Source organism: Aristolochia californica, unplaced genomic scaffold, assembly GCF_029961685.1.
Source record: "Aristolochia californica isolate CCGP_79_NKW_82.1479 unplaced genomic scaffold, dmAriCali1.0.hap1 SCAF_14, whole genome shotgun sequence".
NCBI classification, from domain to species: domain Eukaryota; kingdom Viridiplantae; phylum Streptophyta; class Magnoliopsida; order Piperales; family Aristolochiaceae; genus Aristolochia; species Aristolochia californica.
In genome coordinates, this window is record NW_027181815.1 from 3,048,205 (window position 1) to 3,071,987 (window position 23,783).

Consider the following 23,783-nt stretch of genomic DNA (forward strand, 5'->3'; position numbering starts at 1 on the left):
CGTGTAAGCTTTTTGGATCAAACGAACGGAAGTGAAAAGGCGAAATCAGACGGGTGGGGGGTATTTCTTTTCCTTATGCCTACTCCAGTCTTGCTTCTGTTAGTTGTCAGTGGTCAAGAACGACGATATCAACAATTTCAGTAAACGAAATTAGACACAGAAATTCCTTGAAAAGAACAATACCTCTTTCTCCTAGCTAGAACACGACTTTTTCTAACTGCACAGACCCTTCGACACAGAAATAAATGCTATATATACCATAAAATAACTAGACTTGACAATTAAGTAAATGTAATCTTAATATAAAACATGGAACCGACTCCAGAGTTCATGACTTTTTACTTTTCAAAGAGAAACCACCTTCAAAACTCTCCCAGAACCCATCTCTTCGACCTCATACACCCACACCCCTTCTAACCAAAACCGAAATGAAAAAAAGACCACATCACAACTTACTAAGGTGAAAAAATAAATCACAAAATCTCAACCGTCCCATCCTTCATTCTGTTGATACTCAAAATGGGCTCAGAACAGAGCTAGCGCAGGGCAACACACAAAAGCCTCCACACCATGCCCTCTCTTCAACCCCACATGGACCATTGTCTCTACTGCTGCTTGCACTCTGGAGGCCTCTCTTGGCCTTCCCCATGGGGTACTCCGCTCTTCTGCAGGTTAGTTCCACAAAACGGAGGTGTATAATAATCAATATCAGTTATCAAGATAGTAGTGGTAGAGAGGAAGAAACAGATAAAGAGGAAGAAAAGACACACACCTTTCGTCCAGCAGATACCTGGAAGCAAAATTGGCAAATAGTAGAAGAATAATCAGGATCCATCTACCAACTGCAGGAATTAATTTAAGCTGAAAAAGTAATTTATTCACCTTCTTTGGCCTGTTTTTGGCAGCAGTGTCCTCTTCATCATCCTCATCCTCTTCTTCATCCTCATCCTCATCTTCATCTTCCTCATCATCCTCTTCATCATCCTCATCTTCATCAACGTCTTCATCATCTTCATCCTCATCCCCTTCTATATCATCAAACTCGTCACCCTGAACAGCCTCTCCCGTAAACCATGAGACAGCATGTGGGATAATTTTGTCTCTGACGGTGGATCTGGAAACATAACAAATGAGATTGAAAGTTGTAAAATGATAAAGTTCCCAAAAGAGATTGCATTGTAAGGAATAAAAGAAGGAGACGGTACCCAATATCATAATCTTGTTCCATTTGATTCTGAAGCTGTTCAGCCTGTCAGGATAAGGGTGCATAATACGATCAGGTAATCCAGAAACAATAAAAACTACAATACCATGCCGAAGGATGCTTAACTTACAGTTTCTTCATCAATATCATCATCATCATCAGGGATTTGTGGAGGACTGAAGAAATTAAAGAAACTTTCACACTTTTCAGTTTTTGTGATGGGTTTGGTGTTCTTTGATCCCTTTTTAGGCTTCTTCTTCAAAACCTTCTGTGTCAAGCTCTTCCCTGGAAGCCACTGAATCTCTGTCCTGGAAGAAGCATCACAAACAAATTATAAGCTCACCATGCATGGCACAATAGTACACAAGCAAAAACCTTGAATGCAACAGATAGTGGAGTAGAAAGCACAGTTACCCTGTTGCTTTCTCCAAAATGGGTTCATCCTCATCAATCATGTGATAAGTTTTGACCAAGACAGTATTTGTAAAATATGGATTGGGATCAAAAAAGAACTCCAGCTTGAAGCCCTTGGGATTATCAATCCTAGACCACTTGATATCTTTCAAATATTTAAGAGCACCTTCATCACGCTCTTGTATCTGAACTTTAACAAAGATAAAAACTGTTTAGAAAATGTAAACCATATTTTTGTCACCATACCCAAATTACTAAAAATAATACAGCCAACTGACTCACCTCCTCTGCAAGCACTTCATTAGTTTTCATCGCCGTAAGCCAGAAATTTGGAACACCTTTCTCTACAAAAGAATGAAACGTATAAGCATCTACTAAATACATAGTTCTAACCAAATTAATCATCAAAGGTCAAAGTATTACCTTCAACTGCATTTTCTTCTCCAGAAACCTCCTCAACAGATTCTGTAGATTCTTCGATTTCAATTACTCCATTTACTATCTCATATCTCTGTAAAATTTCCAAAGGAATTTAGCCAGGTGATGGATATAATCTTGATCAGGATCAAATATGTTGCATGCCCATAGAATAATAGTAATTACCTTGGTATATAGTGGTTCATAAAGTTTCTGGTACTTGGCTTCAAGAGCTGCTCTCTCCTCAAAAAATTTTGCCTCAAGCTCATCATGTTGTTTCTGCACATCATAAATTCATTTAAAAATAAATTTAAAAAAAAAAAAAAACTGAAATCATACCTTAAATTTTTTAAAACTATGGCCTTTTAACCTTCTTCTCTTCAATAACATGCTTAGCATCTCTCCAAATAAACTACCAGAATAAAAAATTTGAAAAAACCTAGAAATATGAAATTACCAACCTAGTAATTCATCATTTTCAATCTCAATAAAGAAAATAACAAGCATCCATTCATGCAAAAGCAACCATGTCATCACACAAATATTAGCCCATAAAAAGATAAAATCTCCCATTGAGACATTAATGTGTTCCCTGTGCCATAACCTAATGTTAATGTACAACTGTAGTCTAAACATTGACAAATGGAGAAAGCTGAAAGAGACATAACGTTATTATAAGCACAAATACCAACATATATAATCAAAATATACTCCAAAAGTTGCTAAAACAGTGTGGCAGAAAAACTGAACCTGGCCACCTACAGGCACCCATATTACCATTTAATAGAACTTTCTAATTCAAATAGAAATTGGCAAAAAGTCCAAATCCCAATTATCGTCCTAGATTTGCAGCAGCTGTCAATTATGGTTATCAAAAGATTATAAATTAGGTCTAACTTTAGTCTAAAACTGGGGCAACCAAGTTCAAACCACCACATTAGAGCTGCGGTAAAATTTGTAACACAAGTCACAGGAATCATAGATTAGTAAATAACAAGATAGATATTTAGAGCCTTCCAATTCTATCTTTAACAATCCTGCCTGCTGGAAAGATAAGAACTATCACGACAGGAAAAATTGATGGAAACAGCATCAACAACGGAACCATAAGTCAATGAGAACTTCATATAAAGGTAAAAGTTTGGTAGAACCAGTATGATGATAGACATTATCAAACACGCAAAGAACCATCTAAAAAAATATGTCCACCGCAGTCCTCAACACACTCTCTCATGACAACACAAACCAATCGGCAAAGGCCTACTATCATAGCTATGACTCAATACAACACAGTGCGGACAAGGCAAAATTGAACAAAAGGAAGCAACTTGCCACTGAAGATAATGTTTTCATGTATTTAGCTTTGTAACAAAGATACCAAAGAGACAATTATAAACAGAAAGGTAGAAGCACGTGACGCAGCAGCTCAAAGAAGACCAAAGCAACAACAACACAAACAACAAAACTTTCAGGACCTGGTAATAGCATGTAACGCGGACCTGGTAAATAACTAAGAAGCAGTATCAGTTTCAATATTACAACAATATTGAAACAAGTAAACGGGAGGCCTAGAGAACCATTTTTTTTTTTTTTAAAAAGAACGCAAAATGCCAAGCGCCCAATAATCAGAAACCCTCGAAAAGAATAGGACCAGAAACCTGAATGTCACGAAGAGCTTCAACACGCTTTCTGACTTGAGGGGTTAGGGTCTCGAGAACATCCGAGTGTTGTCCCGCTAGACGCTGAAGCTTATTCTGTGATTTAAATAAATAATCAAAATCATATTTCCAAAAATAGAAAAAATGCCCAGAAGATATAGTAAGGAAGTAAGTAACAGAGACTCAAACAAACCTTTAGCGCATTGACGAGTCCCTCCCTATCCTCGGCACTAAGACCTGCAACTCATTACATGTAAATCCAACCCCAAGTCACACAAGGAACCACAAGTAAACCCACAAAAGAAAGAACAACTAAACGAAAAGACATGTATAGTACCGGCACTGAGATCAGACATGTCGAATTCGTTCCCTTGCTTATTGTTACTCATGGCGGCTCCGCGTGGCTACTGAAATAAGTGAAGAAGAGCCTAAAAAATAAAAACCCTAAGGCTGAGGAAGAAGAAGGGAAAGAGAGGATAGAGAGAGCGCTGGGAAAAATAGACGATTTTCTATGTGGCGAGAGAGGAAAAAGGGTGGTAGTGTTGGGTTTCTTAAATACGCGCTGGTTTCGAATCGCTTTGCTTGCGCGGTGTGAGTTGTGAAACACCCCGACACGGGGCTTAGGGCTTTGGGCAGGCTGGGGCCTTTGGCTCATTAAATTATTTATTTGCTGCAGTGCATCGCACGAAACAAACTTACTACCGCTTTTGGTCGATACCCTTCGCACACTCTGCATCAACTGATTGTTCTAAAAGAGAAGAAAAAAGTGCTTCTTGATTTCATCAAACCCTAAATGCTCCCAAAACCTTGTGGGCAGATGATTGAAACTTGAAAAGTCTATGAATTATTGTATCAGCATAAGAAAAGAAAATATTATTTGAACAATATTTTTATGGACAAGATATATTTGTCGTCTCATAAGTGGAATATACCGATCTCACAGTCAGATCTTCTGATAGTTGGATCTTTCTGGTTTTCCAAATACACGAATCCAAGGGTTTTTATCTTGTAAAAGCTCAGAACCAAACAGACATTTTGAAGTGACTTTTATATTCACGCCTAGCTTAGCATTACTTGACACTGGCAACCCATTTCCTTCGGCCCCAATGCCAGCATGATCTAAAGTGTTTTGTTCTTATCATCTGTACGAAGCTCTATTCTGCAAAATTCATATCTACTAGTGTAATATAATGGTCGTTAAAATTGATATCTAGACTTTTTATATGATGGAAAAACTGATGCTCCATCCGCTGTTCACGTATACAGCTTGACTCATGTCCACCACCAAGCTTCCTCTCTAAAATCTGTTCCTCTAACCCCTAGCTTGCCCACCAATAACACTCAATGCTGTATGTATAACAAGATGAAACAGCCACATTCCTACAGAAGACAGTTGATAAATATAAATGGTTTCATACTGTATTCTCCCTAGTGTTGAAGCACAAGGAATGTGGACGTTATGAAATTTGTAACTCTTCTGAATCCTCCATTTTCGGCATGAAGATGTCACCTATGTCAATCCACTTCCAAGCATCCAACTACTCCATAAATACAATAGATGGACTCAAAAGATGCCAGTGCAGCTCAAAAACCATCCAGATGCAATGCTAAATCCAGAACTGCTGTTGTAGGAAAATTGCTGGATGAGTACACCAATTAGGACCATTTTCGGCATGAAGATGTCACCTATGTCAATCCACTTCCAAGCATCCAACTACTCCATAAATACAATAGATGGACTCAAAAGATGCCAGTGCAGCTCAAAAACCATCCAGATGCAATGCTAAATCCAGAACTGCTGTTGTAGGAAAATTGCTGGATGAGTACACCAATTAGGACCTTTAGATATGGGTCTTGTCAGTTTGTGAAAGACTTCAGTTTCCCATTCTTTTGCCTGCAGGAAGAAGTATCAAAACCACATAAGTGGTGCCCCAAAGATAGATTATGAGTAACTTAGCATTTTAAGTGCTGGACCTACCAAAAGGAATCCTTTTTCTCTTGGGCAAGTAACTCCTCAAAAGAGATATCAGAAAACTCTGCCTCTACCACCTGGTTAGAATTAGCTTGTAACTCCATGCAAGAAGCAACTTCAAGCATCTGAGAGACATACAATAAATCAGTTTCTCTGTATACAGTATTGAACATGCTAAAAAAATATGAATAGCCGAGTAAGGACCTTCTTATAAGCAGGTGAGAGCTTCAGTTGCTCTTGCAATCGGTTATAAACAAGTGTATCCTCCTCTAATCTTTTCTGTTCTGCTTCTAGCTTATAAATCTGTAGATAGTAACAGAGCAGACCCCATCTCAGAGCAAACCTTAAAATCAATTTTTTTCTTTGTCACTCTTATATGGGGACAAAAAAGTGTTGCTGCATTGAGGTGATGAGACAAACCTGTTGGCAAAGGCGGTCAAAAGATGACCTGTCTGCCTTGAAAAGAAGTGCCTTCGTTATTGTAAACTTCCGCTGGATGAGCTCAGATCTGCAGCAAAAACCAGAGATTTGTTAAGGGCATCATACAGTGGACCAAATTGAGTGATTGTCACAAAGGCAAAATAGCAAGCACACCACATAATAAGTAAGTTAATTATACATACTTATGTTGTAATTCACTCCTTGCCTCAATCAGGCAATTTGCAAACTGCCCAACCTGCACAATCAGCAGCAGAAGATTGATTTTAGTTCAGTAATGAACAATAAGACTACCAGGTAAAAGTGAGGTCTGCTAAAAGAGGTCATTTGAAAAATGGATAATAATTGTATAAAGGAAGATAACTATGAAGCGCTGTTCCAAAAAAAAAAAAAACGAAAAATAAAATAAAATCTCAGGTCACATTGACAGAGATGAAGAAAATGGGTAGTCATAATGAGAAAATATATACTCTATGACTATCATAATATATTGCTCATGGTATGTTAAAGTTGGGTCCAAATTCATCCCAAGACTAGCCGAAGATAGAATTCCTTTTCCTAACTATAACTAAAGGATTGGAATTATTTTCAATAACACTCTCCTTCATGTCCAAACTCAAACAAAAAAAACAACTAATCTAAGACTTGAAAACATAATGGTTGAGAAATTAAACAGGGCATGAACTAGGCCTAAACTAACAGAGGTTAATACCCACAGAATTTTTTCTAAATTTAATCTAAGTAAGATTATTCCCAATAATATGATAAATGATTACAAGCTCCATAATTATGCATATTGTATGAATCTCTAGTCTCAGCTACCATTCGTAAAGAAAAATTGATAGTTTGAGAGTATAGACCTTCTGGATGTCCTAGCAAGGAAGCAAGATGAAGTTATTTGTAACACTTCAAGCAAAAAGTTTCTTAGCAAGAATTATGACAAAACTGCGTTGCACTTCATTTTTTTTTTTTTTTTTTGCATTGCTAAATGAGTGTCCTGGGAGAACCTTAAGACTTAAAACTTTCCAATGAGATGAGCAATTTATTATGGTAAAACAAGGAAATCCCAAACTCCACCTTTACCACAAGAGTTGTCACTAGGCAATTTGTCAACTCTGACTGGATGGTATGTTTTCTGTCCCCTACTTCTATTTTCTTCGTAAAATTAAAAAATTAAAAAAATCCCTTCATAACTCCACTCTTTGATGTGATACCCGATCACTCAGATGCTGACACATCCTATGAGTAAAAACTTTTTGTTGGCCACACAAGTGCAGTCAACAATTATTTAAAATGACCACGTGCTCATTGAGCTAAATTATTTCCGGAGAACAATTTAGGTATCCCCTTGAATGCCAGTGAGTGCATCTATCTATGAAAATCCCCCTATCAGTTTAGAACATTTCTATTAACAGTGACCAGAAAAGGTACGAACAGAAAATAGCTAGTTACTTTCATCTTAAGCTTTCAACCCTTTTTTAGCTGATAATCTACTGACTCAAGGCCGAAGTTCCCAAAGATAATAATAAAAAGCTTTCAGCAGCTATTTCAAAAAAAAAAAAGAAGCTTTCAGCAGCAATTGAAATTTCAGTATATCTTTATTCTAATTATCTAATAGTTAAGTAACATAATTGGAGCAAGGTCTAAAGAAAACAGTGTTTCTGCAATATACCCAAAGATTGACATCTTTGGATGTTGTTTTTAGGACTCCATCATATCTGAACTTCAAGGTAAAAAGTGGTGAAGGAGAGGAGGAAGAAGGAGAGAACAAAGAAGAAGAAGAAGAAGGAAAGAAGAGAAGGGGACGGCTAGAGAAGAAAAGAGAGGGAGCACGTAGAGAAGAAGATGGGAAGAGATAAAGGTTGTGTTGAATGACTTTTTTTTTTTTTTGAAGAAGATGTATTAATAAAACAGAAGAGAATTACAAAATTTGTGGATGCACGTCCCTTACAACCAGTGATTGTAGGGTAGCTCCCTTCCTGGCAAGCACATCAGCCACCGAATTAGCGGATCTTGGAATGTGAGACCAAATACAAGGAACAATTGAGGTAATATCTAATTTTTTTTTAAAAGTATCCCAATGCCTCCACGGAGGAGAAGACGCGTTCTCACACCAACCTATCACCACTTTGAAGTCCCCTTCAACATGGAGAGGCCCCCTACATTTATCTCTGAATATACGAAGACCGGAGAGGAGACCATGCAATTCAGTAGACGTAGAGTCTGATATACCAAGGGGCCGGCATAAGTGAAGAGCTGATTACCGGAATGGCTTGAAATAACTCCTCCGAAACTAGAAATACCAGGGTTGCCAAGAGATGAACCATCAAAATTTAACTTTAGGAAACCAGGATCAGGAGAAGTCCATTCTTTCATGACCGGAGTCTTTTTCACAATGTGCATCAATGCCAAGTTTCTTCAATTTTCACGAATGGAGGAACCGAGATAAGGAGAGAAAGCTTTCTTGGTTAATAGCCAAGTTGATATTTGCCCAACCACTCTGTCCGCAACTCGGTCTAAAGATTCACTTTTTGCATCAAAACGTCTTCTATTTTGCTCATTCCAAAGACCCCACGGGATAAAACTAGCACATGCAGAGAGCATCATCTTTCCAAGACGGTTGTGTTGAATGACCTAATCCTCCCCCTTAAGTTTTATTTATAGTGGTCAAGAATACATCAATTACAAGTATACCCTTCACCCTAATAGGAATGAATAAGAGACAAATAAAAGGGCTATTACATTAATGCCATTGAAGCTTTTGACTATATCTTCCAACAGAAGCTTTTAAGGATTTGCTGGATGTATTAAATGTTTGAACCATGTTTCTCAAAAATCTGACAAAGATGAGATGCCACACTTTAAGCTCATTCAGACACATTTTACATTTCCTGATCTCTTTTCAACGTTTGATACCGTGTTGTCTTCGAACATTTGCAATGAATTACATAGGCATTCCCATAAAACATACAAACTGCACACATAATCTATTTTGAGTAAATATTCACAACTTACCCTTTTCTTTCAGCTAAAAAGTTCACAGGGGTAGTCCCTCTCTCCATCTAAACTAACTTTTTACCATAAAAAATCAAATCAGAGTTAACATGTTTCCAATAAGCCAATGAGCTCAAATTCTTACTCACAAAGTTCAAAAGACCAATTTCTCTAAAACATAAAATCAATACACTAGTCACTTGCCATTTACAGTTAAACAGTCAATTACCACATACTATATGATCTTGTCAAGTGATTTGTGATATTTTATTGTGGTTGTTCGTCATCCACAGTTCACCAGTCACTTGCTAAATACCAAATGATCTTGTAAGTGACTTGTGATGTTTTCCTGGGGTTGTGGAATTTGGAAAATCATCTCCAAAGTTATCTTCTTGTGGTTTATGCAGATTGGAAGAGTTCAAAGTGAACCAGTTACATATAATAAAACTGTTGGTTAATCAGTTCATTGCAACCCCTCCCCTCAGTTTACTGGAAATCAAACTGAATAACAAGCATGATGATGTAAACATAAGTAAGACTTCTCAAGTAGCACCCGTGATGGAAGTTCTCAGATATGGAAAGGCAACAGACATGTTCAGTTGGACAAGTTCAAGAGAGAGAATGCCATGGAAGTAAAGAATTTTTCCTTTTTTTACAGAGACATAACCACTTCAGAAGTAAATAAATGTGGACAAGTTTCATAGTCTCTGACCTCTTCAAACTGTTAGTCTAAGGTTTAGCAGCAAGCTTATGATACTTTCTGTCAAAATGTAAGGGACTTTGAATACCAGCAATGACATCCAAAATTCAATTGAAATGAAAGATAAAAACAAAGACCATTTGCCAAAAGCACTCACGAAGCGGATGAGACGAATGAGTAAGTCTAAAGTAGGATAAATTACAACCTAATAAGAGAACTACGTTCCAGGAGCATCTGCTTGTTCCATGAGGTAACTGAAGATTAAGTAGCCAATTGTAGGGTATGTGTGCCTCCTAACATATTGGTACCTTTAATGTTATTAAATTTTGTAAGGCACAGCCTCTTACCAAGATTAGTAACTTGGACCAGTTTATTTGTAGTTTTGACAAAATCAACATGTCATTAGCTATTAAGCTCATTCAAGCTAGCAACAAGTGGTAGCTGCAAGAAGATTTGTAAAGTATATGGACAACCTTGTGTATTTGCAAACTGAATTTCAGGAGTTCTCAAAATGAAATGTGATCAATTAAAAATTACCATTTGCAAAATTCCAAGACTTACAATCTCATACTATTAAGTTTCTAAGAGAATGAACTCTATGATTCATTGCACAGGAAAGCAGTTTTTTCAGAACTACTAGAAAATATACCACTTGAGGAACCATGATTCGCAATCACTTGGTGACAACTTGAGAAACAGTTTTTTTTTTTTTGCCTTTTCTTGAGAATGAACTCTAGCTTTGAGGCTTTCTCATTGTCATCTTATTATCAAGACCACATTGGAAATCTACATAGCATAAAGCATTCATCTGATCTACAGTGGAAGTTGTTTCTGTAATAGGTAATAGTTTGTGCAGCCACATGAACTTATTGAAAGCTGCTACTTCATTTTTTCCTCTGTTTTATCTGGACGCCATGCAACTTTGATCCTAAAGTAATTATTATTAAATTCAACTATGTCCAAGAGTGTAACACTCAATGCAACTTCTGAAGAATACTGAACTCCTAAAACTAGCCCACAGCAAGAAGCCAACGGGAACCTTTACTAGAAAAAGAACTGAAAATATCTTTTGAAAAATGTTTTTTTATATAAGATTACATAACGGAAAATATCTTTTGAAAAATGTTTTTACATAAGATTACATGAACTGGTATGTCTAAGAAGCAATTTTGTCGATTGTAAAAAGCAGAAGTTGTTAAAGAGAACTACAAGACGAATATGACGAACAAAAAAAAAAAATCCTATTCCTAGTTCTAAAGAGAAGTCATCAAACTGAGGACCAAGCGACGAAACAGTTAACAAGAAAGAAGAAAAAATTACCTGCGTCATCGTCAAAGCCTTGGCGTCATTCGCCTTGACCAGCTGATCATAATGCTGTTTAATCTTCCTCTGAGTCACACTCGAAGAAGACGTGAAAGGATACAGCCAATCCATATTCTCCTCACCCACAGACTGCTCCGTCTCCGTCTGACTCTCCTCATGGGGCCGAGAACCGTGCCGTTTCTTCTTCCCTCTCTTCTTCTTTCTCTTACCCTTCAATTCTTCACTTCTTTCACAATCCTCTCCACCATCGAATTCCAACCCATTCAAGCATTCACTATTATCAACCACACCACCGGGGACGCCATCACTGACAGCAGGCGAAGACGATCGAAATTCGGAATCAAAAGAATGATCAGATGTGAGAATCTCTACAATTAGGGGCTGATTTTTGCTTTGATGGGCATTCTTGGCAGCTCTGGACAAAACAAACTTCAGAACAGTGGCGGGGTTTGGGTCTTTATTTCGCTTATTATACAAGGAAATGAAAAGAAGCATGAGAGAAAATGCAAGAAAAAACAGCGCAAAAACTGTAATTTCCATCGGACAGAAAGGAATCAGTGTGTGCGAGAAAGAAAAGCGAGAAGCCGCCATGGAAGCTTGTCATTACAAGATAAGAAGAAACTGAAAAAGAAAAAAAGAAAAAAGAACTTGTAGAAGAGAGTTCTGTCCGGTCTAAGAAACAAGAAAAAAAGAAGTCTCCTTCTTTCTTTGTGCTCGGACTTCAGAGGAGTCCACTTTCTCTCATTCCCTTTTCTCTGAGAAGCTTGAAAACGAAGTGGAGTGGACCGTCTTAGGTTCCCAGCATTTTCAGTTTCTGGGATTTGGTGTTTTTTCCCTGTTGAATAACCCTTTTTCGGTTAATTTTTGCGAAGGACTCACAAGTCGCAAGTTGCATCACTGATAGAGAATTGAAGACCTCCAGTTTTGGCATTTTGATATGTTTACGTGGTATAACTTCTCCACCGTACACGTGGCTTGATGATAACGAGAATTGGTTGTGCAACATATCTAACACATATCATTTGATCCGTAACGAAATTTATTATCATAACACCCTTTAAAAATTGAAACTCGCTCAACACGAAAGCACATATGTTGATCAACTCAAAAGTGAGTCAACTCGGCCATGGATCGAGAGTTGGCCAACTGCTGGATTAGTTTAAGAGACCGGAGAGACGTGTCGCGTGAAAAATTATCAGATTATTGGAAATAAAATCATATTTATATGAAAAAAGATTTTAATTATATAAATATTTTTTCAAATAATCATGTTTAATAAAAAAGGAAATTGTTAGAATCTTTGTCCATATCAACGGCCAAGATTGTGCAATCTAGTGGGGTTTGCAGTTCAGTAGTGCGAGCAACGGTAGCTCTATTTTCACAAGCATGAAAAAAACCAACCGCCTTTCCGTAGGCCGAAGAGCACCGGCGACTGGTCCCCTTTTGACTTGATTAGGTCTCTAGTCCGGCAGCTCTTCTCTGTTGGTAGAGGGCTTTTTGAAACCGCGAACTGCAGATGCCACGACGAGCTGTGGCTGCTTCTTCTGCCTCTATTTTCTTCTCGTCTCCTGCTTTACCTCTCTGACTTCGCATTCAGTCCATTACGAGTTGCATGAGCCGCTATGACAGCCGCGCCACCGACCCCGGTTCTTACCGGGAGCGGAAGAGGTGACGCCAAACTTTAGTCTTACTGGACCGAACGAAAGTTCTCATTTCTACTAATTAATTGTGCTGAACAGCTTTGCACTGTAACTTTATATTTTTTTTTCTCTCTTTGTGCGGTTTGCAGCGATGGCACTTTTGGCCGGAAAGGGGGTGCTGGATTCGATAGTGCGAGGCCGTCGAACCGAGAGGATTCGACAAACTTCGGTAATAATTTGCCGAAACAGGACTTTGATGGGCTTACCCCCTTTGAGAAGAGTTTCTACACCGAGTCTCCCTCAGTGGCGTCCATGACCGAGGAGGAAGCGGAGGGCTACAGGCTGAGGAGGCAAATCACTGTTGAGGGCCGGGACGTCCCTAAACCCGTGAGAGAGTTCCGGGACGTGGGTTTTCCAGGTATTTGTTCTCTTCGGGCAAGCGCTGGTTTAGTTACTACATTATTTTGAGTTGAATGGGCAACGTCTCTCTCCTCTATGAGTTTATATGCCATGCGGGGGAATTAAAATCTTCATGTGCGTACTAAATTGCCTCAGAGAGGGGTTTAGCCAGAAACTGGTTGTACTTTTGTCATTGGAAATGACTAATGTGGCTTACTAAAGTGTTCTTGTTTAGCTTCGTTTTAATGCTTTAAGAAGGTTTCTCTGCTCGTATAAGCATCTTCGGAAGTGGAACATCTCCTAAGTTTTGTGTCTATCTCAGTCTGAGGAATTTTGTAGTGCCAATGTCATTGCATCAGGCTGGATATGACTTTTTGGCCTTTATAGGAAGCACTCCACTACTGAAGTATCTGCTTAGATGCTCCCTGAAACTTGTGAACGGCTGATCTTAATGGGAACACCTCGTTCTCTAGTTTGTATTTTTTTTAAAAGATATGATGTACAAAGCATCTGTTTAAGAGTAATCACTAAAAAAAGTTTAGATAGAACCCGAACTGGGTCTTCAGGCATTAATTGGACGGGCATTCCATGCTAGTGGCGTGGTTTTTTAGTTTCCCACTTATGGCTGATAAACCGCTTTCCTCCCTGGCTTCAACATAGTAAGACAAAGGCTTTGATGATGATGATGATGATGATTGAATATAGAGCCAATGGGAAATTTCACTTTAAAGCTTATGTATCAAACTTATGACTCATTTTCAAATGTAAATGTTGGATTTGCACTTCTTGCTGGAAGTAGAAGACAGTGGCTTATACGAGAATCAGTGCAAGGAATGGGAATGATAGGACCGTTGTTAATATTTTATTTTTGAGCTTCTCTTCTCTACTCTCTGGCATTGTGCTACTGAGGAAAATAATGGCTTTGCTGATTTTGTAAATTGAATATTATAAAGAATATTTTCCAACTCCAAATATCACATGACTTCTATGATACATGTCTGCAGTTTGTGCTGACCTGCAAAGCTTTTGACAATGGAAATATATGCTTTGATCCCTCATAGTGGTTGGAGAGAACCTTGATCATAGGACAAGAATAATTAAGCGAGAAAGTGTCATAGCCTAGAAAGATCTTCTCCAGCAGCGGTTAGCAGACCTTGGAATGCGAGACCAGGTAACATCCATGTTGGCAATAAGATAAAAAACCTCCTCCATTTGAGGCAGCAGCCTCCATGTTGGTGCAGAGTATTTTTTGCCCTAGCTAATCACGAAAGATGAATTTCCTTCCACAATAATAGGCTTTCTGAAACTATCCTTGGCAATTTGAATACTGTGAAGAGGTCCATAAGTCTCAGCAGATAGAGAGTCAGACTGCCCAAGATGGCCAGCATATGAGATAAGCTGTCTTCCATTGTGATCATGGAAAATTCCTCTGAACCCCACTGGCCTGGGGCAGCCACGAGCACTTCCGTCAAAATTGAGTTTGGTGGAGCCAAGAGGGAGACGGGAGGAGAAGGGGGAGGGTGCAATGGGTGATGTGACCAGGCTTTTCTGGTCTAAGGGATGCATTGTGCAGCCAATCCTTCCAAATAAAGGGGCTGCTGAACTCAGAAAAAAAATCCTTCTCTGTGCACAACCAAGCAATGGATGTTTGCATGACCTTGTCTATAAAGGCCTTATAATTTTCCATCTTTCCTTTAAAAACCCTGTTGTTCCTTTCTCTCCACAAACACTATTGAATTACAGCCCACAAGGTTTTCTACAGTATATTGCCTGGAGAAGAGAGAGATTTGAGTATTATGACGAATTCAGTCAGCAAAGGAGGAAAAAATGGTGAAACATTTGGTACCATATTCAAGTAGCAAAAGGGCAATGGAGTGAGTGGTCGTCCATCTCATCTACTTTACAGCAAGCCTTCAGAGATTGCTGATAACCATGTTCCCCCTCCTGTGAAGATTATCATAAGCAAGAGTCTTATTTTTTACGGTGCACCAGAAAAGAATCTTGGGCTGGGCCAGATGCTTCCAAACAGTTGTAGCAACTTCTGAATTTTGTGGAGTATGAGGAGGAGTTTGCTTGTGGAATAAGGAAATCAAGAACTTGCCATCAGATTCCCACTTCCAAATGATAATGTCTTTATTGTTGAAGACATGTATTATTTTATTTTTTTTCTCATGAAATTTGAGTGACATTCTTGTAATAAGTGAGAAAGAGTGGCAAAGATTGTAATTAAGAGAAGGAGATGGTGCCACCTAGAAAATAGGGAGGGGATGACCCAACTCCTATATTTAGGAGATGTTCTCCTCGTTATTTTGAAGGGGTGAGAACTCCAAATGAGCCAAGGATCTAGAAGAATTTAGGGTTTAGCTTGCGTTGAAGCTAGGGGTTGCCCTCCACATAGTAGTTTTTGTATAATTTCCCTAGTCTCTCATCTATAAATAGGGAGCTTCTCAAGCTTTGTGTTCATTCAATTCTATAGACCATTTTTTTCTCTTAGTTCTTTTGTTCCTTCTTTTGTGTTATTTTTTTAAATTAGTGTTGAATTTCTTCATGGTATCAGAGTAATAGTTGAAGAGAGGAGAATTGATTAAGGTATTTATTTTCTCTTTTTTTCTCTTTCGGTATTGGGAATTCAAGGCAGACTTCAGCTGGTAGAAACTTTGCTCCACTTAGACTACTTGTAGGGAGGCAAAGAGAAGGTTTTTTCTCTCTTATTTTCGTCCTTTCTTTGAAAGCTGTTTAAGGGCAAGGTTTCAAGGTTAATTTAGCCCGTAATGTATGGACAGAAATATGTCTATTGTGGAGCCTAATTCTTGTGTTTGGCAGAATTTTGGATTTGAATCTTCTTCCTTTTGTTCTATTAAGATTGTTATGTTTGGTACAATTTCTTTGGCATGTTTTGATTGCTTGGTGGAGGAGACAGTTCTGCTATGTGCTTGAGAAGTTCAAAATTGAATATTCTTCCTTTTGTTCTATTAAGATTGTTATGTTTGGTACAATTTCTTTGGCATGTTTTGATTGCTTGGTGGAGGAGACAGTTCTGCTATGTGCTTGAGAAGTTCAAAATTGAAGCTTATTAATTCAGCTTGATTGTGTGAGAGTAGCTAGTAAAGCTTTTGATAAACTCTTGAATGTGTGTTGAATTGGTTGATTGATTTGTTTGACTTATCTTTGGTTATTCGACTTTGTTTTTTGAGATCAAAAGTTGTTGTTTTTGCTGTGATTTATGGCCTCATATATTGGAACTAGTGGAATGACTCAAGAAAGAGTTTTGCTTTTGAAACAGTTTTGTAAAACGTGGGTCAAAATCATCTGACCAGTCATTACTTTTGTAAAATTGAATGACCCAAATTACCTTGAATGGGCTACTTTTGCTCAAATTTACATTTTTGGGAAGGGAAGAGAAAATACATTCTTGGTGTAGAAAATAAACCTACCTGTTGACTCCAATGTTTCATAAGTAGGATCAAGAAAATAGCCAAGTTATGACTTGGATATTTAACTTTGTAATTGCTAGCATTAGAAAGACTTATTTTTTGTTCTACTGCCAAAGAGATGTGGACATTGCTAGAAAATACATCTTATGAGAGGAGGAATCATGTGAGAGCTTATAAAATCAACAATGACCTTGGCAACCTTAAACCGGGCAGTAAGACTGTTAGTGACTATTATGCTAGATTTCAAGGTATATGGGCTGAATATGACCAATATAAATTAATAGAGAGGAAGTGTTCAGAATATAGGAAATTTTATCTTGGGATGCTTAAGAATCAAAGGGTGTATAGATTTTTGGCTGGTTTGAATTTTTCTTGGATAAATTTTTTTCTTGTTGATCTAGGCATTTCTTTTAGTTCTCTTTTGATGCTGTATTTTGACAATAAAGCTGCCATAACTATTGCCAACAATCTTGTGCAACATGATGGCACAACATTTTGAGATTGATATTTGGTGCATGAAAGGCGTAAGAAATTGTGTGCCTTATATTTCCTCCAAGCTTCAGATCTTAGACATCTTGACTAAAACTCTTCCTAGTGAACAATTCAAAAGATCTCACAAGCAAACTGAGACTTTACAACATCTACATCTCAGCTTGAGGGTGAGTGTTGAAGACAATATTATTTTATTTTCTTTCTTATATAATTTGAGTGGCATTCTCGTAATAAGTGAGGAAGTTTGGCAAAAAATTGTAATTAAGAGTAGGAGTTGGCACCACCTAGAAAATTAGGAAGGAGGTGGTCCAACTTCTATCCATTAAGGGATGTCCTCCTCCCTATTTTGTAGGGATGAGGACTCCTATTCAGCCAAGGATCTATGAGATTAGCTTGCTTTAGAAGCTAGGGGACATCCAATGTTAGTCCTCTGTAGGAGTTTTTGTAGAAATTACCCTAGTCTCCCATCTATAAATAGAGAGCTTCTGAATCCTTGTATTCATTCAACTCAATAGAGCATTTTCTTTCTTGTTGTTCTTTTGTGCTTTCTTCTTTTTTTTTCTTCTTTTTGTGTTCTTTCTTTTAAATGAGTGTGGAATTTCTTCAGTCATGATGCCTTTGGGTATTAGGCAGCAGGAACATCCATGAGATTGCTGGTGACTAAAGCTTCAAAGTCATTAAGTTTCTTCTGAGATTCCAATCCCATTCTTCCGTTACATTAGCGACTAGAATATCTTAATCCCTAGCAATGGAGTAGAGCTCAGTGTATTCACCATCTTAACTTCTCGTCCCAATCGAACAGTATATCCAGAATCTCACTTTAGCACCAGACTGTACTCTGAATCTCGCCCCAACAGTAACAGCCTCACTAAGTTTGAGAATACTTCTACATGATGTTGATGTCCACCTTGTAATAGAGCCAGGATGGAGCCATCTGACTGCAATTACTTAGCAGCAATAGCCTTTCTCCACAAGGTGTTGCATTCGTTTCCATTTGTTGAACAGCGCCTTGTTCATTTGATTAATTCTCCTTATCCCTAGCCACCAGAGTGTTTGGGGGTGCAAACCTGAGTCCAATTTATTAAATGATTCTTGAAGCTATTGGAGGATCTCCTCGAAGGCAATTTCCTCTCTATAGCTTCAATCTTTGATGCAACACTAGCTGGTCATTCGAGGAGAGAGAAAATAAAGCAGGAATCTGGTCAAAGTGGACTTAACAAGGTTCAGTCATGTTCCATGTTAGTGCTGTCTTATAAGAATACAAATGCTATAGGATCTGAAATTTTCGCATCAAGCTGTAATATCTTCCATTTCTGCAAAATTTTAGATGCAAGAAGTTTTTAATTAGTTCATTGATCCTCATATGGTTTTGTCATCTGTAGTATGTAAAAATCTGTATAAAAAATTATGTTTTTGGGTGCCAGTACCATTTTTGGAGTATGGAAAATGGAGTGAGGTTTTAATAATATTGATTGTACTAACTGGAGACTTCTTTCTCTGTTCCCATCTCTATGTGGAAAAGAGGAACATTGTACAATGAAGAAAATTATATATATCTCTTGTTTATCTCTTCAGATTATGTCATGCAAGAAGTTGTTAAAGCTGGTTTTGTTGAACCAACTCCAATCCAAGCTCAAGGCTGGCCTATGGCGTTGAAGGGTCGTGATCTCGTTGGTATTGCAGAAACAGGGTCAGGGAAGACACTTGCTTATCTGTTGCCAGCAATTGTCCATGTCAATGCTCAACCTATTTTAAGTACGTTAATATCATTTTTTTTATCTTATATTCTTTCACTATTTTGGTGGACTTATCTACTGGTGCACATTATGTCAGGTCCTGGTGATGGCCCAATTGTTCTAGTATTAGCTCCAACCCGTGAACTTGCTGTCCAGATACAGCAAGAAGCAACCAAATTTGGGCAATCATCAAAATTAAAGAATACGTGTATATACGGAGGAGTTCCAAAGGGGCCTCAAGTTCGTGATCTACAAAAAGGTTGTAAATTTTTTGTTTATTGGTTCAGGTTATTGTTTGCTGATGCATGATTTGCAAGACCAATTTGCTTTGTGTTTTTTTTCTCTAAATAGGTGTTGAAATTGTCATTGCTACGCCTGGGAGGCTGATTGATATGTTAGAATCGCATCATACAAACTTGAGGAGGGTAACTTACCTTGTTTTGGATGAGGCGGATCGGATGTTAGACATGGGTTTTGAACCACAGATTAGGAAAATTGTTTCTCAGGTGATCTTCATTTCTTTCAATAATTCATGGTATCAATTGATAGTGCTTGTGTACTTTTAAATTTGAAGAAGTGGATAATTAGTTGTTTTTTCATGAGCTGAATGTTATCAGTCTCACTATCCTTTACTATTAGCTAATAATACATCATTTTCTTTAAGCTAAGTCTCCTTATTTGCCCATTCAACTATGTTTTCTTTCTCTAGAGATGTACACACTTGACTTTATTGTTTTATCTGCCTTTGATTCTAGTGACTTCCTATTTAATATGGGAAGCACAATGTTGCTTTTGGGCTCTTTGTGATTCTGGATGTAGTTTGCAGAGTTTCCCCCTTCTCTATTTTTTTGAGCATATCAGCTTCACATTTCTCATGCTTTGCATTTGGCTTTCCCTAGGGGTTTGCAAATTGTTTATTTTTATCTTTGGTTTTTTTTGTTGCACTTGTCTTTAGTTTAATTTACCATCCTCTAAGCACTGTACTTCATCTGTGGCTGTGGGGGTGGGGTTTTGATCTTCCCTCCTGCTGTCTATGTAAACTGTGGATTTAGGTACATAATTGATGCAAGTTTGAGATAGTATATGTAATATTAAAGGTACTAGTTGGTTCCTTTCCTTTTCTGATAAGTGATTGATACAAACAAGATTGGATGTCAAGTGATGTTTCTTTCCGGTATTTAAATTGTTGTGAGAACCGTGAATACCATCAGCGAAATCTCCTAGAGTCTTTACCTTCCAGGATTCCTTGGCTTGGCATTGTGAAGTTGTTTGACTTTAACTTATGGTTGCTTCAGATTTTTTATTTATTTTTGGTTGAAATGTAGATTCTTATATTTTATTTCTTTCTAATTCACCTCCATTTTTCTTCCCAGAATTAACAATATTATAAAATCAAACTGGACAGGTTGGTTGAACCAGGTTCAACTGGACCGGTCCCTTGTCCGGGTCAGAATATCTGAAGTCTCGGTATTGGATCAAATCCTAGTTGACTAGGCCGAGCTTTTTGTTGAACCTGGTGATCCAGCCTGATCAGCTGGATCACATTATCGCGCTTAGGCCCCAAGAGAAGGATGCAAAGGAGGCAAACACCACCTTCCTCTCTTTTTGCACTGACAGGGGAGGAGCCCTTTCCCTTCCCACCATTGATGGCGGGAACGGCAGTGGATCCTCCTTGCCTATTCCAAAAAAGGGGAGGAGAGAGGCAGTAGCAGCAGTCTTCCTCCCCTCTCTTTCTACAAAAAAACATAGAGGGGTGGCTGCCCTTCTCCTCCCCTTGTTAACTGCAACATGGGAGGGATCTTTCATGGCAGTGAGGACAGGGATGCTTTCCTGTTGCATCAGGCAAAAAAATTGTGGGTGTGTGTGTGTGGGGGGGACAAGAGGCCTATTTGTTCACTAGCAGAAGAAAGGGTCCCTGCCAACAGAAGAAGGGGGGAAGGGCATTGCTCCCCCATGATCTCTCTCCACATGCGACCAGTTCTTGATCCATATCTTTCATCTGATACAGTAGATGCATAGTCTGAGAAACCCGCCCCACTACCTAGCCAGCTGGATACTATTCGCTTTCTTTTCCTTTTTATGGAAAAATTATGTTGTTTTGATGTCACTAAGGATCAACTGGCAGTCACACCTGGTTGACCTGGGTTCAGCCAAACCTGATCACTTCATTGGGTTGATTTCATATTGGCTTAGTAAAGATGTTTTTGCTAGAAAGCTAAGTTAAGGGTCCTTCTTGATGCTGCTTTTGTTGCAATTTTGAGAATAAGTAATAAGCTGTCAAACCAATTTCTGGACCTTCGTTTAGGAAGTAGGTCTGGAATGTTAACATTGTTTTCCTTACCTGCATAGCATTGTCTAGCATATGTTGACTTGATCATTGATTTTGGAAATGGGCCTGGAAGGTTAAAGTTGTTTCAATTTCTTGCATAGAGTTGTTTACAATACGCTGACTGGACCATTTGAAAAAAAAAAAAATATGCTGATTGGATATTTTACGAACTTGAATTAGCTTGAGGACTGCTTGACAATCTGCCTGAGTAGATTGAATCATTGACTTACAGTAGAAGTTTTGTTTATCAAAAGCTTTCTTTTTGTAGATCCGACCTGATCGTCAAACTCTCTATTGGAGTGCCACTTGGCCAAAGGAGGTTGAACAACTGGCAAGACAGTTCCTTTACAATCCGTACAAGGTGAATATGACTGGCCCGTCTAGCATATTTAGGTTTTCTGATTCCTTTCATCTCTATAACATGATTGCTTCCCAATTTTAACACAGGTAGTTATTGGTTCAGCAGACTTGAAAGCTAATCATGCAATTCGCCAGCATGTAGATATTGTCACGGAGAATCAGAAATACAACAAGTAGGCCTTATCTTTTTATTGATACTGTTATTAATGTTGTTTTCCATTCTATGGCCAGTATATTGTAGATGTATGACCTGCTATGTTAATTGCCAGATTGGTGAAGCTTTTGGAGGATATCATGGATGGTAGTCGGATTCTTATATTCATGGACACCAAGAAAGGATGTGACCAGATCACAAGGCAACTTCGAATGGATGGTTGGCCTGCTCTGTCAATCCATGGAGATAAAAGCCAAGCAGAGAGAGATTGGGTCCTGTCAGAATTTAAAGCTGGCAAAAGCCCAATTATGACTGCTACTGATGTTGCTGCTCGTGGTCTAGGTACGTAAATAATATCTAAGAGCTTGGCATTTTTTATTCACATGTTTCTGAATGTTTCCTTTAGAAAAAAGGCAAACCTCTTTGATGCTACAGCTGCCGGTACATGAACTGTCAAAAACCATTCATACACTTAAATTACTTTCATCTTAAGAAAATACTTTCTGCTGAAATGTGGTGACCATCCTCCTCCAAAAATGATTTCCTGGTCTCCCTCACCCTACTATTGGTTGAAGTTGAATCTTGATGGCAGTTCAAAAGGTAATCTGGGACCTGCTGGTGTAGGAGGTATTATCAGAGATTCCTTTGGTCAATGTCTTTAACCTATACTGGCTCTGCATGAGACTGTGGTTCAGCCGAAGCAGAGAGAAAAGCCTTGCTAACAGGAGCCAACCTATATTCTCAGCATTCAGCAACCAAGAGGTGATAGAGGGGGATTCAGCCTTAGTAATAAAATCCTTTGAGGAAATACCTCTCCCATGGAAGATAAGGCACATATTTGACGCTATATCTCCAAATTATTTGGCAGAAAATTGTGTGCTGCAAACAACTCAGCTGATAAGTTCACCAAGGACGGGATCTCTCATCCTGCTATTGTATTTGGGGTTTCCATGCACCATGTGGGGGGGGGGGGGGGGGGGGGGGGGGGGGGGGAATTTCTCCCTCCTTGTACACTGGTGTATGATTTCATTCATAACTTTCATATGTTCAAAAGAAAAAGGACAAAAATCTTAGTACAAATTGTTTTGATTATTCTGTTGCACTGTCTTTTTCTTCAATCTCTTATGGCAGATGTGAAGGATGTGAAATATGTGATCAACTATGATTTTCCCGGTTCTCTTGAAGATTATGTGCACCGTATTGGTCGAACAGGCCGTGCTGGTGCCAAGGGAACAGCATATACTTTCTTCACTGCAGCAAATGCAAGATTTGCGAAGGATTTGATTGGTATCCTTGAGGAAGCTGGTCAAACAGTCAGTTCTGAACTGGCTGCAATGGGACGGGGAGCCCCTCATGCTTCTGCCGGTTTTTCTCTCTCTCTCTCTACCCTTCTGTGCCTTTCCATCTTTAGGTGCTTTTGTTCATAGTTGTTGTTTCTATGTGCTGTTTATGGGTCAGGTCATGGGGGCTTCCGAGACCGTGGGAGGGGCTTTGGGGGTGGACGTCCCTGGAGCTAATTGCCATCAAAGAGAAGTGCTCATCTCTACAATTAGGGACTTGCACTTCTGGTTCTTCTCAAATCCTCTTCTGTAATTCTGAAACTGAAGACTTCATTTGGTGCAAGGAGGGTGGTTGCGGTGATGTGGGGATTGTGTTATCCATCTTAGCTGCAAGAGAAAAAATCCCTGGTTGAGCTTGCACTCTGTAAAAAAGCCAATATTTAAGAGGACGAACTAAACTGGCCCAAATTTGTACTGTTGTTATTTTTGGTGTAATCGGAACTTAAAACATCAATTGAGCTCAGGGAATAATGAATGACAGCCCTTGTATTAATTGTATCAATATGCCGGACTTTAATGGAGAAGTTCTTAGGCTTCAAGCAATGATGAAGATGCTAACAAACAACCTCCTAACGGGACAGTTTGTATTCTCCGTTGGACTTCAATTTTTTATATTTGTTTGCGACTTAAGATTTTGAAGAAGATTACTATGAATTTCACTACTTCTTCAACAGTTCTTGAAATATCTTTTGTACGCTTTTCGTTCAACTAAAGGATTCAGCTTAATGTCGTATCTTAAATTCTTATCTCATTGTTTGAAGTCTGACAAAAATATCATG

General features: G+C 38.5%; 3 protein-coding genes across 3 annotated transcripts; 1 reads left to right on the plus strand and 2 right to left on the minus strand.

Annotated features, from left to right (window-relative positions):
- Positions 1 to 141: 141 nt before the first annotated feature.
- LOC137949760 (nucleosome assembly protein 1;2) lies at positions 142 to 4,295 on the minus strand. The gene is made up of 12 exons (XM_068795939.1): positions 4,031 to 4,295; positions 3,887 to 3,930; positions 3,694 to 3,789; positions 2,222 to 2,314; positions 2,042 to 2,129; positions 1,901 to 1,962; positions 1,619 to 1,803; positions 1,335 to 1,512; positions 1,206 to 1,249; positions 883 to 1,114; positions 773 to 790; positions 142 to 665 (listed from the first exon to the last, which is right to left on the minus strand). The coding sequence occupies exons 1-12, from the start codon at positions 4,080 to 4,082 to the stop codon at positions 606 to 608; spliced, it is 1,152 nt and encodes a 383-aa protein (XP_068652040.1). The 5' UTR covers positions 4,083 to 4,295; the 3' UTR covers positions 142 to 605.
- A 614-nt stretch (positions 4,296 to 4,909) lies between these two features.
- LOC137950672 (uncharacterized) lies at positions 4,910 to 11,927 on the minus strand. Its single transcript, XM_068797260.1, has 6 exons — positions 11,118 to 11,927; positions 6,289 to 6,341; positions 6,086 to 6,173; positions 5,870 to 5,968; positions 5,672 to 5,790; positions 4,910 to 5,587 (listed from the first exon to the last, which is right to left on the minus strand). Exons 1-6 carry the CDS (start codon positions 11,709 to 11,711, stop codon positions 5,551 to 5,553), a joined length of 990 nt encoding a protein of 329 aa, XP_068653361.1. The 5' UTR covers positions 11,712 to 11,927; the 3' UTR covers positions 4,910 to 5,550.
- A 634-nt stretch (positions 11,928 to 12,561) lies between these two features.
- LOC137949657 (DEAD-box ATP-dependent RNA helicase 20-like) lies at positions 12,562 to 23,618 on the plus strand. The gene is made up of 10 exons (XM_068795777.1): positions 12,562 to 12,788; positions 12,910 to 13,178; positions 18,661 to 18,840; positions 18,919 to 19,080; positions 19,173 to 19,327; positions 21,419 to 21,511; positions 21,598 to 21,683; positions 21,780 to 22,006; positions 22,796 to 23,029; positions 23,123 to 23,618. Exons 1-10 carry the CDS (start codon positions 12,733 to 12,735, stop codon positions 23,179 to 23,181), a joined length of 1,521 nt encoding a protein of 506 aa, XP_068651878.1. The 5' UTR covers positions 12,562 to 12,732; the 3' UTR covers positions 23,182 to 23,618.
- Positions 23,619 to 23,783: the final 165 nt, after the last annotated feature.

What these genes read in the sequence shown, in the direction of transcription:
- LOC137949760 (XM_068795939.1), bottom strand. Translation starts at nt 4,082, where the DNA reads ATGAGTAACAATAAGCAAGGGAACGAATTCGACATGTCTGATCTCAGT. An exon ending in ATGAACCACTATATACCAAG is followed by an intron (nt 2,130 to 2,221) that starts GTAATTACTATT and finishes GAAATTTTACAG; the next exon opens with AGATATGAGATAGTAAATGG. An exon ending in GAACAAGATTATGATATTGG is followed by an intron (nt 1,115 to 1,205) that starts GTACCGTCTCCT and finishes TTATGTTTCCAG; the next exon opens with ATCCACCGTCAGAGACAAAA.
- LOC137950672 (XM_068797260.1), bottom strand. Translation starts at nt 11,711, where the DNA reads ATGGCGGCTTCTCGCTTTTCTTTCTCGCACACACTGATTCCTTTCTGT. An exon ending in AGGAGTGAATTACAACATAA is followed by an intron (nt 6,174 to 6,288) that starts GTATGTATAATT and finishes TTTTTGCTGCAG; the next exon opens with ATCTGAGCTCATCCAGCGGA. An exon ending in TTGACCGCCTTTGCCAACAG is followed by an intron (nt 5,969 to 6,085) that starts GTTTGTCTCATC and finishes TACTATCTACAG; the next exon opens with ATTTATAAGCTAGAAGCAGA.
- LOC137949657 (XM_068795777.1), top strand. Translation starts at nt 12,733, where the DNA reads ATGAGCCGCTATGACAGCCGCGCCACCGACCCCGGTTCTTACCGGGAG. An exon ending in TCTTACCGGGAGCGGAAGAG is followed by an intron (nt 12,789 to 12,909) that starts GTGACGCCAAAC and finishes TGCGGTTTGCAG; the next exon opens with CGATGGCACTTTTGGCCGGA. An exon ending in CCGGGACGTGGGTTTTCCAG is followed by an intron (nt 13,179 to 18,660) that starts GTATTTGTTCTC and finishes TTATCTCTTCAG; the next exon opens with ATTATGTCATGCAAGAAGTT.